The sequence below is a fragment of the Hemicordylus capensis genome, chromosome 3 (genome assembly GCF_027244095.1).
Source record: "Hemicordylus capensis ecotype Gifberg chromosome 3, rHemCap1.1.pri, whole genome shotgun sequence".
Taxonomy (NCBI): domain Eukaryota; kingdom Metazoa; phylum Chordata; class Lepidosauria; order Squamata; family Cordylidae; genus Hemicordylus; species Hemicordylus capensis.
Genome location: NC_069659.1, coordinates 61,535,234 through 61,553,860, shown reverse-complemented (window position 1 = coordinate 61,553,860; position 18,627 = coordinate 61,535,234). Strand labels below are relative to the sequence as shown.

Sequence of the window (18,627 nt, the reverse complement as noted above, 5' to 3'; positions counted from 1 at the left end):
CAAGGCCTCCAGGCTCATAAATATGATCTAATAAAGAGCTGATATTTGCATTAAAGACACTATTTGGATATTATTTCCAAGTGAGCATCAGCATTTTCTTCCACAGTATTTTATGCAAATACATTCAGCATAAGAGAACATTAGGAAACTTAGAAATGACAGTAAAGGTTTTCTTTAGAGAGTGGGGTGAGGGGGAACTTCCAGTGCGATCTCATCTCTGATAACTTTTCACAAATGGTCTGCATTTATATGGAGAGACTGACAGGAATAAAATGCCTACCCGCAAGGGAAATGATACTGTTTCTAAGCATCGAAGTTAAAAGGGAAAATGGGAAGCTGAAATATACGCAGTACACTTTCTAAATAAAATCTTTATTTAGGCCTCAGAATAGGAGCTGAAACGTACATTTCTGGAAACCACAGAAAAGTGATACTCAATCTGTAACAAGTTATTTTGCAAATGGCAGAATGATTGATTATATACGTAATTAAATAAGATGGTCTTTCAGTGCTATCCCCCTCCCCTCAAATGTGAAATGGCTGGATTCTTGCTATATTCTTAACTGCTTTTCTTAGGTTGGTGGTGGTTTTAATTATTTTAATCAGAAGAGCTGGGGGGTGGGGGAATGAGCATAGCCATTTAAAAAAAGAGAGGAAATATTCAAAAAATGAAAAGTAGGCAATGATTACTGGAAGAAGTGTAGATTACATTGGAACAAACTGATATTTTCTATTATGTTACTTTTGAGTTATTATCGACTTAAAAATCTAGCTGGGAACAAAATATCACAAGCTGATTGAATGTATAAAGTTGTCACTTTCAGAAGACAGGAATGCAGGGATCTGTGTGTGATGGCTTAAATAATTATTTTGCATGCGTACAGTCAAGAGTGGAGGTAGGAAACCTAAGGTCCAACGGTCATATCCAGTCTGCATCCAGGGCCTTTTGAAACAGTGAAGCTGGTTTTGAATACACATGCATTCAAAACCAGGCTAAGGAAGCCTCGTGTACCACGAGGAATGGGCCCAATCCTGGCAGCACCACAGCAGCAAACCCGCCTATGGAGCCCTTGCTACCTTTACCAGGAAAATGAAAATCTAGTTATTTAGACAGTCCTTTGCCTTCTAGGAGGTGCTGTTTCTATTAGCTGTGCTGTGTCATGAACTTGTTATGGTTTTATTGTTGTGATTTTATTATTGTTTAATGTTTTATGAATGGCAATATACAAATTTAAATACAGGCAAACCTCAATATACAGAGAACTGGTTTTGTGTATCCACAGGTGTCAAACAGACACCCGACGACCTTATTTGTGAATATGAAAGGCTTCAAACCCATGTATCTGTGGTTCCTAGAAGGCCAGAAATGACCGTGGTCATTTCTGGCTGCCATTTTGTGGCTCATTTCATCAAAATAAAAAGGGGGGGGGAATCCATGACTTTTGGGGACCATTTAGCTACAGGGGGAAGAGGAGATGGGTGAAACTCGCCTCTTCTCCATAGCACCAGCACAGCATTAGTCTGATGTCAGCCAGTGAGCTGATATCTAGGATGGGACATGGCTGTCACTGAGATCAGGCTGGCTACTGTCAGAAACTGAGTACTAGATTAAATTGGCCTTGGCCTGTTCAAACAATGAGATTCTTAAGTTCTTGCTACCTTTCAGCTACATACTTTGAGGAGATAAAGTCCTCCTTCATATATTCTGATTAAAATTGGAAAACAGTGCACATGTTCTATTTTAATTTTCCATTCAAAAACATAAAGGGGAAAAAACCTCTTATTAAATACCTCCCTGCTAACAACATCTGTGTTCCACAGCTCCTGTATTTTCTTTTGCTTTAATGCCTCCTCTTTCGGGGGCCACTCCTCTTCCCTCCATCTCAACTCTGCAGCTGCAGTCTGTGCTTTGGCATGTTCCTGGTCTAGGGATTCAGAGTTGTGCAGTGCAAAACTGTCAAGCTTCTGCTGGGCTTCTGCTAAGTTCCACTTGCATTCTACAGAACTCTTCACAAATTCCTTTTGTTGCTGGCAAGCCAGTTCAATCCCATCATTATAAATCTGTGCAGTGGCTGAGACCTCACATCTCCTTCCAGACCAGGGCGCAAATCACAGGAGCATGGCAGCCAGACCGCCATCGTCCTTCAGACAGGCAGGATTGGATCCCCTTGCTCGGACTTGTGCTGCTGCCCAGGACTGTTATCGATCCCACCGGAAACTAGGCTGTGAATCACTTCAAAAGCATAAAGATACCTACACCTTTCAGCTTTCTCTATTTAAGAGATAAGACACAGGCTATTCTCATGACACGAGCTACCCAGGTACTAGAGAGTTAACCCACCTCATGTCAGCTCATGTCATCTGAGCCACCAGAAGGGCACCCAACTCAGCTGCTCCAGACCCAGGTAAGAAGTTAGGTGGGAGGAAAACTAAGCCCATCTACCTCACCTTTTGGTCATCTGTGCACCACAGCTTGCAAAGCTGCTCCTGGAGAGCCAGCAACCATTTTTATTACAGAGTCAGGGGAAAGAGAGAGAGGCCAGGCAGAATGGAGTTGCTACAATGTTGAGGACAGCAGTTCCACTACTTGCACAGTGCATTGTGGGATCTCAGAGGCAGGGGTGTAGCAATGTTGGAGTGGGCCCAGAGAAGAGATTTTAAAATGTCCCCCCTCCCACTGAAGCTCAGCTCCTGAAGTAAAGAAATCTTAAATGGGGCTGAATAGTGGTAACAAAAAGCATAGTAAAATTTTATATATTTATTTATTTATTCGATTTCCATACCGCCCTTCCAAAAATGGCTCAGGGTGGCTTACACAGAGAAATAACAAATAAATAAGACGGATCCTGTCGCCAAAAGGGTTCACAACCTAAAAAAAAAAAAGCATAAGATATATATACACACACACACACACACACACACACCCCTATGTGCCACAACAGAACATCATCCTAAATTTTATTTTTTAAAGGTTTTGTAAATTGTGGACGATGCAAGTCATTTAATGGTACTAGAGAAAGGCATGCTGCTCTGGTAGCTCCAGGTCTTAACACTCACATCAATTTCGGAGAATGAATACAACTCAAGGAAGCCCGGGCAGGTGCGCGGCTGAGGGAGTCAGTCATGTTACTTGCCTCGGGGGGGGGGGCCAAGGCAGTGGGCCCCCAGACAACTGTCTTCCCTTGCCTTATAATACTTACGCCCCTGCTCAGAGGACCCAGCACGAGTTTCCCCGCTCCCATCTCGGCTCTGGAGCTTGCCACCACATCAGTCACGTATGCATGTGATCAGCGGGGCCCAGAAAAGGTTCAAATTATCGGCGGGGGGGAAGGAAGGTAGGATCCTGCTTCCTCCCAGCCCACCGCACTTTGGTTGTGAGAATGACCTTGCTGCCTTATCTTTAGTCAGGCCATCAAGCTCAATACTTTCTACAAGGACTGGCAGCAGTTTTCCAGGGTTTCAAGCAGGGATTTTTCTCAGACAGAGATTAAACCTGAGGCCTTCTACATTTATTTATTTAAACAAACATATTTTTATACCGCCCAAAACTTGCATCTCTGGATGGTTTACAATTTAAAAATTACAAAATTGCAAAATGTGCTCTGTCACAGAGCTACAGTTCCTCTCCATCCCTCTCCCAATCTTCGTAACTGTCTCCTTGTCACTATGATTCCTTACATGTGGCCCTCAAAATTGAACACAGAGCTCCAAATGAGATCATACTAATGTTTAATTAGGAGATGTTGGTTAGTACAACATGTTGCTGCCTCATGTTGATGTTTGTGATCTAAACTGAAGTCCCTAAATGCTTAGCAAGTTAGTTATCCCCCATGTTATGCTTGTGGATTTGGTTCTTCTTATGTGTAACACTTCACTTTTATATAAGCATGTTTCACCATCTTTACTCCATACAAGCTCTTGGCAGGAAAAGTACTTATGATAGCCAAGCAGGATCAAAGAGATTTGTAATCCATTTCAGCCACAACTCAGCTAAGCTCAAGTGCTTGAATCTAAGACAACTTACTGGGAAAATCGATAGACATCTATTAACTGCAAAAATTAAAAAACAAAAAGGCACCTCAATATTACTGTAGGATAAAAAATATGCATGAAAATATGCCCAAGTATTGTTTTTGCTATGTATCTCAGGGTAGGTCAGTGATATGTAGAGTATGAAATCACACTGCTAGATGCAACATGAGATAAAGACAGAATTAAACCAGCTTAGTTTTTTGTGTCAGAATTAGAAAGGGGAGGTGTTTTATGACTTCACATGTTTTTTTATACTTGTATGTTTGTTATATTGTCTGTTTCATTTTAGTGCATGTATATACACACACTAAAATCAATTAGTCATGTCTGTGTTATAGAATAGAGACACATACACACTTGTGAGTATGCACACGCACACACTACATTCATCCTAAGGTGTGTCCTTTTCTTCTGTAAAACAAACACACACACACCCAATTTAACAAGTATCTTGGGTGCAAATATGCATTAATTGACTGAGGGAGTTTTTAAAAGGAGGGAAATCATTGGTCAAATAAACTTAGAGCTAGGCAAATGGCAACTCATCCAAGTTTTAAAGAAACTCTTGCAAGTTTTAATTAAAATAGTTTTAAAGGTCTTAAGATAAAACTGCTTAACTGGAAGGAAAACATGAGTAATAGAAATTATAAGAAGAAAGTGACCGTCAGCATTTGGAGTGCTTCCCTTCTCTTAATTATGCCTTTCATATCCTGCTTCTTTTAGATATCTACCAAGGCATTTAAATTCCCACCTAATGTTTTGTCCACAATTTAAATCAATAATACATTACCTTTGAATATCAAAATAATCTCAGACTATGTATATGTTGCCCCCAATCAAGAAACAGCTGTGAACAAAAAGACATTGCATCACATGACTAGTGCATGCTTCCTTGTGCTGTACTTTTCAGGAAATGCAGAATATAAATGCATGAAATTAATAACAACAACAATAATAATAAACACAGAGAAATAATACATAAAGAAGATGGATCCCTGTCCCCAAAAGGCTCACAATCTAAAAAGAAACACAAGATAGACACTAGCAACAGTCACTGGAGGTACTGTGCTGGGGGTGGATAGGGCCACCAAAGAAAGCAGTGTGACAAGGGACCCCATGCAATAACTCCAGATTGTTCATGGGAACACACATTTGCTTTGAGAGACAAATGGAAAAAAGAGCAATGTGAATCATGCTAAATTGTTTAAGTGACTGTACATATATGGTCTCACAGATTGTGACCCACATCTTATGATTCACATATATGGCATCCAGTGCTGGCACAGTTCTAAGTACTCCTGACCAAGGATTTGTGTCCTTTTCAAATGCATCCCCAATTTTTAAAAAACATTAGAAGGTTGTACACATTATACAGGCACTTTGTACATCATTGAAAAGGATCTTATTGCTCCATCTTCAATGTCTTTCTGTGATTAAGTAGCAGCTATGAGATGTGTAGGTTCACACTAACTATGATAGTCATTGTAAGCATGGGACCTGGGGCTGACAGGTGGTGATGAGGCACTTCTGTGAAGAGATATTTGATTTAAGATGTTGTGTATCCAGTCAAAAACCCTTTATGTGCCAATGTACCTCACAGCGCTCTTGTTCAAGTGCATACGGAATGGTTGAACTATATACATGGTTCCCCATTCACCTCAAAGGACAAGACAGCTTTGCACCAGCATTCCATCGTCTCTTGAAGTTAATCTGCACCCTGTGTGCACATTGAAGACCTGATGCATGCAACTTCAGCATAAAAATTAAGACTAAGGGCATTTGCGACATTCAACTAAGAAGAAACTGAATTGAAGCCATGGCAACTTCTCACATGAGTAAGTAAAGTGTAGTCTCTCGTATACATTTTATCTGTATTATTGATTGAAATGACTTGCTTTTCTTTCCACTACCCCACATCTGTACTGTGTAATTTATGTGAATTGCAGTTAATAATCAGTTGCGTTATGCTTAATCAGCATATCAATAATATGCTTGGCAAAGACTAAGTGGCTCTCATTTCCCAGACCCTTTCACAAATTTGATTGATTGACAGTATGAAAATTGCACACATGCAGGTGTTGGTGAAGGATATTATCTCTGTGGACTTTGCAATCAAGTGTAAGTATATGAAGCTATTGCACATTTTATAATAGTTCTGTTGCTCTGCTTTCAGGAGGGGCCCAAGCTCCCAACAGGTTTGAATGAGCTTGACCAGATGATCACCATATTACAAGTGCTAACATGATGAATGTGTGGGATAATTCAAAAACTGAAACTATGGCATTCTTAGAGGCTTATCATATTGAATCCAGGGTTAAAATGCTGACATCAGAGAGTTATCAAGTGGAACACAAATTTATGAATACAAATGAGGGCAAATCACAAAAATGAATATTCAGGAATTCTGTATCACTGTGAATCAGGTCAGATAACCATAATGAAAAATATCTAGAGAATACTGAAGCAGCCAGACAGAATTCTGGGTTTCCCCCCACTGTTTAGGATTAACCCTTATACAGCTCAGATAAATAAATCTAAGATAACTTTATTGGATATCTTCTATAGTGCAAGGTGGCCAGGAGAGAGGGGTAAGTAGTCTTTTTAGATTTATAAAAGTAACCTGCCTCCGCATACTTGCACTTATAGGTTGTGATGGGAATATATTGCTGTGCCTTGGAGCTTGGCTGGCATCATACCAACACCCTCATTTGTGAGTCACAGTTTTGAACATAGCTCTATTAACTTTACCTTGTAAATCACCTTAGCTATTAGCAATGTTTCAAAATGATGTGACATCTTTATTATAAATGTTTTCCCCCTGAAGTTTAAGTTCATATTTTAGCAAGGTCTCAGACAGATGTAGATCCCACAGAGTTTTAATTAATATAGTAGAAGTAAAGGGCTACAAAAATATTGTCTTTCCCACCTAATCTCTTTTCACTTCTTGCAGTACTTTCCTCTGCAATGATTTTAAAACACAGGCATAGTCCAAGAAGTCCAATTGTATGCTTGTGCTTTAAATACTAGACCACTCAGACCAATACTGCCCCATTAAGATCAATAGAAGTTTTGCTATTTAATTGAATAAGAGTGGGAGAACTTTTAAGCACAGTTTTCAGAGTCTTTTCCTTCTTTCCTTCATCTGCATGACAAAACCCAGTATAAACAAAGCTTGTGCAATGCAGACAACTCATTATCCTATAAGAGAATCAGTAAAGACTAAGATTTATTCTTAGCTTTGTTCTCCAAAGAAATTAAAATCAGAACAGCATGCATAGCTAAAACTTACCCAGATCAACCCAGGCTTCCAAAGCCTAACCAAACTGCTACATGAGACACAGGGGTCTTTTTAATGGCATGTCTTTTTAATATGGCACGTCTGTTTCTTGCAACACTCATGATACTCTGCTTCATCCATGTGCCAGCTTTTTTGCCTCTTGCTGCTTTAGGCGTTTGAGGCAAGAGAGCCTCAACAGAGAGACCAACAAAGCAGGAAAGTGAAGCAGAGTGCCTGCCAAAAGAGCAAAGCTGAGACTCTGCAAAACACTACCAATACTCAGCCAGGGATTACTGAAAAGAGATGAGCTAAAATACAGGAGATTAGAATCATATGGCAGCCTTGGGCAAATGCAAGAAAAAGACTAGTCACTTGCTCCATCCACTGAAAATAATAAAGACAATGCACAATAAAATAAAATTAGCCATGACACTCTCCAGTTGTCTGCTCCTCCCAGGGAGAGCGTTGCCTTCCCAAACCATTGGATACGGTTGGCACATGTACACAGAACTTATTGTACAAAACAACATATACTGGTGTTATCATCATGGCTTCCCCTAAAGCGGGGTAGGAAACCTTGACTCTAGCTTGACTCTAAATTGTGGCTGGGGAGGATGGGAGTTGTAGTTCTATAAAGGTTGGAGAGCCAAGGTTGCGTACCCCTACCGTATCATGAAGTTTGTTGATAAAATTAAAGTATCATGTAGTGTGTGACTGGGCATTCAGTTAGGCCTGCCCCCCTCACAATAAACTGTTTTCAGTGCCCTGGAGAATAGGAATGATGACGACGACGACGTCTACTACTACTAGCTTGTAGTATAAGCAGAATTGCCATGTTCTCAAAAGGTGCAAGAAAGTGCTTGTCATAGCAATAGCTCTGAATGAAACAAAAGTTTTCCACAGGAAATTTAGTCCACCCAAGGCTGGAATCCTAACCCATTCACCATGACAACTAGGAAACTCAACCCATGCCTGCTCTAACTATAGGTTGAGCTGGTTCTTTTTAGTTCCCAATTATGTGAGGTGCTGGCCAGTAGCACACATCCGGAACGCTTTACAGAGTTCTTAGCAGTTGCAAGAAAAGTAGAAATACAATTATTGGCCCACCACAGCATGGTCAGATGCTAAATGGTTGAATACCTGTGGTGGCTGCTTAAAAACCCATCCTGCACCTCTGAGAATGAAGAACAGCAGACAACTGTAGCACACAGAGAGACCTCATGCAAGAAGCCAGGCACTTACAATGGCTTGGACAAAGCTCTGGCAAAGAGAGAGTGTATCAGCATTCAGTTCGCTGCATGGCCAGGAGGCTACACAAAACCAACTAGCTTTCCATGTGACCAGAGCTTCCATGGGGTTTAAGCAGCCAACACTCTCTATCTTGATATTTCTCCCATGGTGTAGTGGTGCTGGATGTCAGTTTGCCCTCAGATAGCATAAAGAGACAGAATCCCATTTTAAAGGGACTCCCATCTTGACAATCATGTAATCATATCATGATTACATGATAAGAAATAATACATTGTGTGAAGGAAGCCTTGCAGTTCTGGATTAACGTGCGACAGTCTCCCTTAATTTACTCAGATGATCTAGCATCTTACTAAGTCTGTTGTCCAATGCACAGTTATTTGGATTCAAGCCCATTGCAATAATCAAAACTTAATTTAAACCTGACAGATCTGCCCATCAGAGGAATACCGAGGAACAGGAAAACATGTTTCTCTGCAATACTGAGAGGCCATATAGGTCTCAGGCTTTGCCACCCCCTCATACAGTATGTGTGTTCAGCTGCATGTTTCCACTTACTGGCAGAAGTGCTGTTTCCTTACTTGCAAGTATGTTCACATTTGAGAACAAAATCTTATCAGGGAATAGCCCTTGGAGCATACTTATAATTTTCCTAGGGAGAGTAACTAAACCAGCCCATGCAAACATGTTGTAACTAAATAAATACTAATTTTGGTGTTTATTGAAGGCCTTCAGGAGAGCCTTAAAGACCCATCTTTGGAGCCTGGCTTTTAATGATGTTTAGTTCTAGGTTTAATTTTAATGAGTTTTAATCTGATTCCAATGTTGTTGTTTTTAATTGTTTTATTATGTGCTTTTAATGTAAACTGCCCAGAGCCACTTTAGGAAGGTTGGTATATAAACTGAATAAATAAATAAATGATTCGGGGGGGGGGGGGTGATCTGTTGGTACTGGTTATTTAGATAATTTTCTAGGAACGGCCAGCACCAGTCAATTTTTGAATCTGACTTAGTACGTTTTAAAAATAGATTACATCAAACAGATTCAGAGAAAAGAACTGATTCACTTGGACAAGCTTTGCTTGAGAGATTTTCAGGTGCTCCCAATGGAATTTGGAAATGAAGCATTTCACCCACTGCTACCTACAAATCATCTCCCTGCCATTTTAGTCACCTAAATCTTGTCATACTGCAGAATCCCCACTGGCAACCCAACACTGCCTTGTCTAGACTAGATGACTAATATATTTTGATATACTTTGGAGAGTAATTGAAAAGATTTAGCATTCTTTTGGAAACAAGGTGTGGTGAAAGGAGAGCCAAATATAAGCAACCCAAGTTTTACGTTATCAAGCAACCAGAGATTAGAAACAAGCACTCTCACAGTCTGCGATTAGTTCAATAAGTTGATTCTGGCATGGTTTGTTTTTTAATGTGGTGCATGTCACAGTAGATTTTAGTTAACATGGAAGGAAATCACAGTACTGTACTACCTCAGAAGGCCTGTACTCAGAATGGTTTGTTTGAAATCACCCCTGTGTCAGTACCAAACTACAATTACAAAATTTATAGATCGGGGAAATAAATCTAAGGGCCATGCATTATTTTAAATGAATAGCGTGGCCCTATATGAGGCAGTCCACACGATTGCCCTGGGCAGGCAGGCAGGATGCAGGGAGAAGGCTAATTTCACCTTACCTTTTCCCCAAATAACCAAGCAGACCCTCTTCAGCGCACCTTCTGCACACCCACATGGGCAGCCCTGCTCCATGCAGCTCCGTGAAGCATAGAAGAGGGTGGAGGGATCTGGGGCCAGAACCTGTTGTTCCAACCTCCAGGCATTCCTCAATACAAAATACGGCACGTGTGTTGCATTGGGGATTCTCCCCTCAGACGGGTGCTCTGTGTACCCATCTCTGTGACTCCGCAGGCTGCATGCATGACACCCAGGTTAAGGGTGTGAGAGCACCTTTAACCTGGGCTAAAAACCAGGTGATTAAGGGGGTTAGGTGGGTGGGGAGCAGAGGGATCCGCAAGGATCCTGTCACGTCTCATGACCAGCCTAACCCTGCCTCGGACAGCCCAGGCAGGGTCAGGCTGGTTTTGAGAACAGCCTCCATGTTTGTTTGTTTGTAAAAGCTAAACAGCAGTCACAGAGGAGCCTGATCATATCTGATCAGCACACATCAAGTATTATTCTACTTTCTCCTGTTGTGCCATGGTAACGGTAAAAGTTGGGCACCCAAAGCGACTATTTACGTCAGGAAGGAAGCTTCCAGTGGTGCAAATGAAAGCTTCCCTCTCAGAATAATAGCATCATGTGGCAGGAAAGAGTTTAAAAAAACAAACAAACAAACCCCTCCCATTCATCACAGTCCTGATTCTAATCATCCTACTTCCTTGGCTGTTATTTTCCCAAAAAACAAAGAAAGGTGGGGGACAAAACCCAATGAACCAAACTACATATTTAATATGTATGGTCAAAGACAGAAATGTAAGAAAGTCCACTGGGTCATACATCACTGGGCCATACATCTGAGCAAACATGAGCAGGATGGTACTGTAAAGTAAACTTTCCCCTTAAGTATAGTCATTGCAGAGAAATGTAGCAATTCATAGTGATTCCCTACATGTAGTCTCAGGCAGAAATTCTCAACGTTGGGTCCCCAGATGGTATTGGACTTCAACTCACATAATCCCCAGCCCCAGTGGTCTTTGGTTGGAGATTATGGGAGTTGGTCCAATAACATCTGGAGACCCAACGTTGGGAAGCCCTGGTGGTATAGTCCTGTGAAAAGATTACACTCCATACTCTGGTGATGAATGTTTCAGTTAGCTCCCATGTAGGAAGGTGTTTGAAACTACTGCATATGAAAACTGAAAAGCTTAGCCATATCGCAGAGAGACAACTAGCCTTCTCTGGAGATACAAACGTTTTGCAGTCTTGAACACAGGAAGCTCCCTTATACCAATATAGACTATTAGTCCATCTAGCTTAGTATTGTCTTTACACTGACTGGCAGTGGCTCTCCAAGGTTGTGATGTAGCCCTAAGAAGTATGGCCTTCTGACCAAGTCGAATGCCTTTCTAGTCCATGAGGAAAAGAGCCTTCACTGATAAACCAGATGCCCTGCTCTTATTGTGAAGAGAAAAAGTTCACACTGTACTCATAGGTTTTTAGTTTAGTTTTGTTTTTTTTAATGATATGACATAATATCAGAGTCTGGATAGTGATTCAGGACTACTGAAGAGGAAACAACATTTTTTTAAACAAATCCCTTATTGTAAAATTCGATTTTTAAAAGGTATTTGTTGCCAGGATTTCTTTCCACTTCTTCTTTGTGCTCCATTATCTGTTGGTTGTTACACCCTTGCCACAGAAAAGCATGATATCTGAAAAGCCAAGTACGGCTAGATTGCAAATTGGATTTAAAAGTACAGCTAGATTGCAAATGGGATTCTTTGCTCATATCTCTGGCTATAATCCTCAACTAAAAATCATCATGCTATATCTTCCGGAGCTGTACTACAGGTATTTTCACATGAGAAGCTTCAAGGAATACATGCTTCAGGCTGTATGCAAAACCGACATTGGCCAAAGTGTTCATTCACTTTTCAAATGCCTGCCACTTTTCTCTTCTTCCTTAATAATGATCACACATCCACGGAACAGTAGCAGAGAAATTCAAGTTTGATTTAAGAATCATGTATGAAAATAGCCAGTATATTTTGTAAATACAAGCCACGGCCAGTATCCTGACTGCACACATGCAGCAAAGGAAGCATATATGCAGCTGCTACATTCTAGACTAAAGGAGTGCAGGCACTCACACAGGGGGTAGCAATTTTCAATGATCTTCCCTTTCCTTGGAAGCACTCTGTGTTATCAAGTCCCTGGCGACTGTGCAGCCCTCAGGAACATATTTTCAGCAGGCACAAAGAGGAAGAGGATATAATTTACAAAAACCCACCCACCCCCTTTTCTGAGCCCTCGCGCTGCTTTAAGCTGTTATGTACCAGCTGCACACACATTTCAGGATGTCAGCCCATGCAGAGAGCAATTTCTTAAAGAAGAACAACATTTCATCTCACTATCCTGCTTTCTTTTGAAACTGACACATACACTTCAATAATATTTGAAATACAAAGCATATTCAGAACAAACACACGCACACTTGCCTGCAAACTGGAAAGAAAGAAAGAAAAAGAAAGAGAAAGAAAAAGAAAAAGAAAAAAAGAAAAAGAAAGAAAGAAACTTGGAGACTCCAATTACGTTCCCCTATGATTTGGTGGTCTCTGAAGAGGAAAAACTGGTTAAACAGTACACTGATCTGTAGCAACACTTTCCCATTTTACAGTCTAATAAACTCACCCCATGTGATGGGTAGGAGATCCAGCCCAGCTCCCCTTGAATTGCTTTTGAATCCAGCAGATTAACTACAAAAAGACAAAATAAAGTGGAATCAGTTTTGTTTGCCTCTGTTCAATTAAGCTCCATAACCATGCTTTACAAAGAAATCAGCTTGTTCAGGTTAAACTACCACAAACATAGTAGATGTGGTCTTTTCAAACCAAAACAAAGCAATGCTTCTTTCTCCAAATAACCAGTAGTAGAGGTATAAATTTAAAAAGTTCTTGTCAGCTTCTCTCACATTCCAGGTTCCCTCCCCGCACCCTGCCTAAAATGTGTGAAATTCAAGTCAATGCGTACATGTAAATAGACAGGGGAATGAAGCAACTATATTTAACTAGTTATTTTTTAAAAAAAATATTGCAAATTTAACATGATATGTGTATCATAATATTGACCACAGGCTTTGCCTTCCTACTTTCTGTCTTATTCTAATTCATTAATCATCTAATTCATTTACATTGGACTTTTTAAAAAAAGTAATTTCAAGCGAAGTTTGACTTTTTTTCTTAGATAAGCTTTTTAACAGTCTTCTAGTTTTCCAGCAAGACAGACAAGATCTGGTATTTTAAAGCATGTTTGAAATTTAAATTGCAAATTCACTAAGAAAGTATTAAAAGTCTAAAAACAAATGTTAAACTGAAATCCAGGAAAATATACTTTTGTCAACGCCCTTTACAATAAAAAGAGCTATTATATTATTATTATTGTTATTATTATTATTTACACATCCTGATTAAATTACTCAACAGGAGTTCCACTGAAATTAAGTAGCCCTTTAGAGTAACGAGTAGTCATACAAAATGTCAGCCATTATATTATTATATGTTAATAAAAACAGCCTCTACAGTTCCTCATAACATGCAAACTCACTAACTGCTGCAAATGAGTACATGATTCCATAAGATCCATCCCATGTTTGTTCATTCATCAATTAAAATATAGCACAAATAAATCAATCAACTGTAGAAGCTGAAAGTCATTGTGATTGTTTCCAAATACATAACTAAATTAAAATTATTAATTCACAAATATGAATAGTGCCTGAGATATTGAGGAAAATTACTTAAAGTAATTTCCTATTGAAATTAGAAGGAAAAGTTAAGAATTCCAATCCAACTACTCAGAGTAATTTTTCCTCAGAACATCACAACTTAATACAGAGCTTTAAGATTTTGCTCCAATATTTAAAGTTTTAAGCCAAGTATGAGCTAAAGTTCAAAGCTAAGCATTATAGGGTGTGTGTGTGAGAGAGAGAGAGAGAGAGAGAGAGAGTTCTTTTGAGACACAGATATTATTGGCAGCACATTAGGACAACTCTAATCCGACTTAAGTAATGGATTAAATCCCATTCATGTCAATGGATGCTATCCAGCATGGATTCTAACTTAGTCTGGATGCTACCCAGAATATAATTAATTCTTATTTAACTTTTTCTGCTTTTGAACACGCAACAAACAAATGTAACATAACTGTGGGGAAAATGCTAATGTCATAAAGCTAAAAGTCACCCAGATTTATACACACTATAGCAATATTCAGAATTTCAATTTATTTCCATATGCAAATAGATACTCATTCTCCAGATCTCAAGATCAGTTTTGTGTACAAACTTTTCTCAAAAAAAAAAGAAAAAAAGAAAAAACATATTTGTTTCCTGAAAGCAACAGAAAAATAAATATTCAAACCTGGGAAACTGATTTGAGTTTTTCTGAACCTGTCATCCAGCCAACAAGAAAATAGTAACATGGTGAGCAAATTGTTTATTTGTTATTAGGTTTTTGAAAAGGGCTTTATGTTGGTAATATTGGCTTTCATCTTCTGTAAGGAGAAAAAATTGTTTCTATTGCTAGAAAGGTGCATAGAAAATAAAACTTTAGTAAACAGAATTTTTCTTTCTAACCCGTTTCTTAGGGAGAAGCTCAGTTAATTAAATTTGCTTAGAAACATTTTTATAATCTAAATATTTTGCTTACTAAACAAGTCCCGTGAGATACACCTTACATTTGTGTCAAGGGAATCCCAGGATTTCATTCCTATCACCTTTCATAAAACTCAACAGATAATCTCTGTAATACAATTACTTTAATTTTTTTCCAACAGCCTCCACAGAGGCTTCAAAGGCACATAAGAGAAAATGATTGATATAAATGGACACTGTGTCACAACATGATCCATCATTGTATTAAGAATCTGAGGAAAAGGCTGTTCACCTAGAACACTAAATTTAGGGACAACAATAGATTAACTAGGAAAAGATATAGCTTAAGTGTCTGTTGGCTAAACAAACATTTTTTACAAGCAATTAATACTGGTTTAAGAAAACAGCAAATGACAGAAAACCTATTGACCCCCGTAATTAAATATATTGGTGTCTTTTAGTTTTGCTTATTTTTGTTACATAAAAATAGCAGACACTCCAACAATTATAAACCCTTATCGATCTTGAACAAGTTAGACAAAAAGATAATATATATATTTATTTATTTGCATTTTATATCCCGCTCTTCATCCAAGGAGCCAAGAGCGGTATACTACATACTTATGTTTCTCCTCACAACAACCCTGTGAAGAAGGTTAGGCTGAGAGAGAAGTGACTGGCCCAGAGTCACCCAGCAAGTATCATGGCTGAATGGGGATTTGAACTCTGATCTCCCCAGTCCTAGTCCAGCATTCTAACCACTATACCACTTCTGTATCCAATGTGGGGCTATAATGAGATAGCATACCAAGAGTATTCACACATGCAACATAACCTATATTAGGGCAGCCAGCCTCAGTTAGGCCACACGTGTGAAGTGCTGGGAACAAGGTCGCTCATGGTGCTGCACTCGCGCCAAGCCCCACTTTTAAATATGGCAACCTGTGGTTCTTTTGGTTAAGCAAACCACCTGTGCTTTGCTTAACGTCAGCCAGTGATCATCTGGGCAATTGCCACCGAGTTAAATGGCTTATCCCTGGCCTGCCGCCATTTCCGGCGGCGAGCCAGGGACAGAGTGGTTGCACCAAGCAGTTGCTCTCTGCCCTTGTGCTTGTGCCACGGGGCACCAAGGGATGTGGGAGTGGGGATGTCCTCCCACTCCCAGAGTTTCTCTTTGCTGCACCGCCACGGTGGAAAGAAGGACGGCGGCCACTCATCTGCCAAGAAAGCCAGGAGGCTCCTGCCTTCCCTGCAGCCCTCCCGGCGAGGTCATGTGCACAACCTCACTTTCTTTTTTAAATAAAACTGATCAAAATAATATAATTTACCTCAAAAGTGGAAGACTACTGGAAATCTAAAATTCTTGATCAAAGTAACTTTTAAGGAGCATGAAGAAATATATCCCAAAATGGTTGGTATGCCCATGCCAGTTCTAAGGTTTAACACATAGAGAACATATGAAACTCCAAGCACTAGAAATGTTTTAAAGCAAAACAAGCAGCACCCAACTATCACTGACCTCACATTATCACCTTCCACGCACACAAGGATTTCACACTTTTCTTCTCCTGCTCCCCAATACAATTTGTTAAGGATACCCCATCTCTCAGAAACACAGCATTCTAATACAAAGACAGCATTACTCCAAATCATGTTCAACTCTCAGTCACTCTCTGTCTCTCGCACAAACTGTCTCTCTCTCCTTCTCTCAAAATGAAGAGTGAGTGGTAGGGATGTGCATGAATATATTTTAAGTTGATTTGTGCCCAAATAGAATAATCCCTGATTTGTTTTGTGTCCGAATCTGTCCCGCCAAATCATCCCAGATTCAATTTGGATTTGATTCGATTTGGATCAACTCGGACAACTTATAAAGGTCCTAGGGGAACCAGATTTGGGTTGTGTGTAGGTCCTCATGGGTGCCACCTACCACCCAGATTTCAAGGCAGTGGGGCACTCTGATGATTTTTAATGACTGTTCTTAGTTTTTAATGATTTTGTATATTTCTGCAAGAGGAAATAATGGTGATTCGAAGCTGCCATATTGTAGTCCTAACATGGATCCCAGCTTTAATTTTTTTTTTAAGCTAAGCTCTTTTTTAACTCCCTTGTAGAAGTGGAATTATGGAGCAAAATGTGCTGTAACTATTTTTCAAGGGTTAAGACTCTTTTGTGTCTAATAACCTTTCCTCATAATGAATCCGTATAAGGATTCATTGCACACCTTCATTTCTTCTGTTCATTTTGACTGTCATTGGTCAGTGCTGCCAACTACACCCCACCACACACATACAGAGGCGTACTCAGTTTATTTTTTATGAATTTTTGAAGTGTTTAGATTCCTTGGTGTCTTCATTACACACCTTCATTGCTTCTGTTCATTCTGACCCCACTGCTTTGAGGGTAGGGGACGGGGAATTAGTGGCATACCAACCCGCAAGCCACTGGGTACTCAGTTTATATTTTAGGATTCTTTTAGCTGTTTAGACTCTGATGTGTAATGAATCCTCATAGGGATTCATTATGAAGAAAGGTTATCAGACACCCAAGAGTCTAAACACTTGAAAAAATTCCTAAAACATTAACTGAGTAGTACCCCACTGCCTTGTGGGTGGTAGTGGGATGAAGTTGGCACTGTCCAAAGACAGTCAAAATGAATAGAAAAAATGAAGGTGTGTAATGAATCTTCATAGGGATTCATCGATGAAAAGTAATTATACACAAAATAATCCAAATACTTGAAAAATAGTGACCGCACATTTTGCTCCATAACTCTACTTCTACAAGGGCTAGAGCTTAACTGGTTTTTTTTTTAATGCAAGCTGGGAATCTTGGGGAAATGATGGGAGAAATCCAAATCTCAAATTGATTCAAATCCAATCTGGCACGATTCTATTTGAACCCGAATCTAGCCAATGGACCACAGGGGTGATTTGTTTTGTCTTCAGATCTCCCCAAATCAGCTAGATTTGGGTACAAATTTGTATCGAATCGATTTGCACATACCTAGTGGGTGGACTTAACATGAATTCCAAACTGCTTATATACTACACAAGTAATTTTTAGCCCGTTGAATAACAGGCGCTAGGAAGGGAAGGTGCCCAAATTCGCCCTCCCGCCCTCCCAGCTGCCCGACTTCTGCTTTCACTCAGCCCGGCTTTTGCAGGCTGACTCGGGTGAGGAGGGCTCGGGCAGCTGGGAGGGCGGGAGGGTGGTTTTCGGCTGCGGCGGCCCTTATTCCTTTGGGGGGGGGTGCGGGGAGGGGGAAGTTGGGCAGCTGGGAGGACGGTTATTGGCTGTGGCGGCGCTGCCGCCAGCCTCTATGCCGCGGCCGGTCTCCCCGGCCAGGCAAGGGCCCCAAGCCGCCCGGCTTTGGCGGCAGCGCCAGGCCTCGGCGGCGGCTCTGCCGCCACCTCGGCCAGCTTTCCCCGCCGCCTCCTCCCCCCGCCCGGCTTCGGCGGCGCAGCCAGGCCGCGGCCATGGCTCCGCCACCGCCTTGGCCGCGCCTCAGCCAGTGTCCCCCGCCGCCGCTTACCCGGCTTCTTCGGGGCGGCCACTTCTGGACGCCCAAGATGGCCGCCAGGTGCTGGCGGTCGTGTCTCCCTGGCTCTGTTCTGGGCATGCGCTTCGCGCATGCCCAGAACAGGCCAGGCATGAACGCACGCTTGGTGTCCGTCCACGGACGGACACCAAGCGTTTTATTAGAGAGGATGATAGCAGGATAAAATTTGGGACTTC

General features: G+C 40.7%; 1 protein-coding gene across 3 annotated transcripts in view; it reads right to left on the bottom strand.

Annotated features, from left to right (window-relative positions):
• The window catches only part of EPHA3 (EPH receptor A3), a 309,035-nt gene that overhangs the window by 265,453 nt on the left and 24,955 nt on the right, over positions 1–18,627 (bottom strand). For all 3 annotated transcript variants that reach the window (XM_053308876.1, XM_053308875.1, XM_053308878.1), the window contains exon 2: positions 12,930–12,994. In XM_053308876.1, the coding sequence (XP_053164851.1) occupies positions 12,930–12,994 (65 nt within the window). The remainder of the gene's footprint in view (positions 1–12,929; positions 12,995–18,627) is intronic.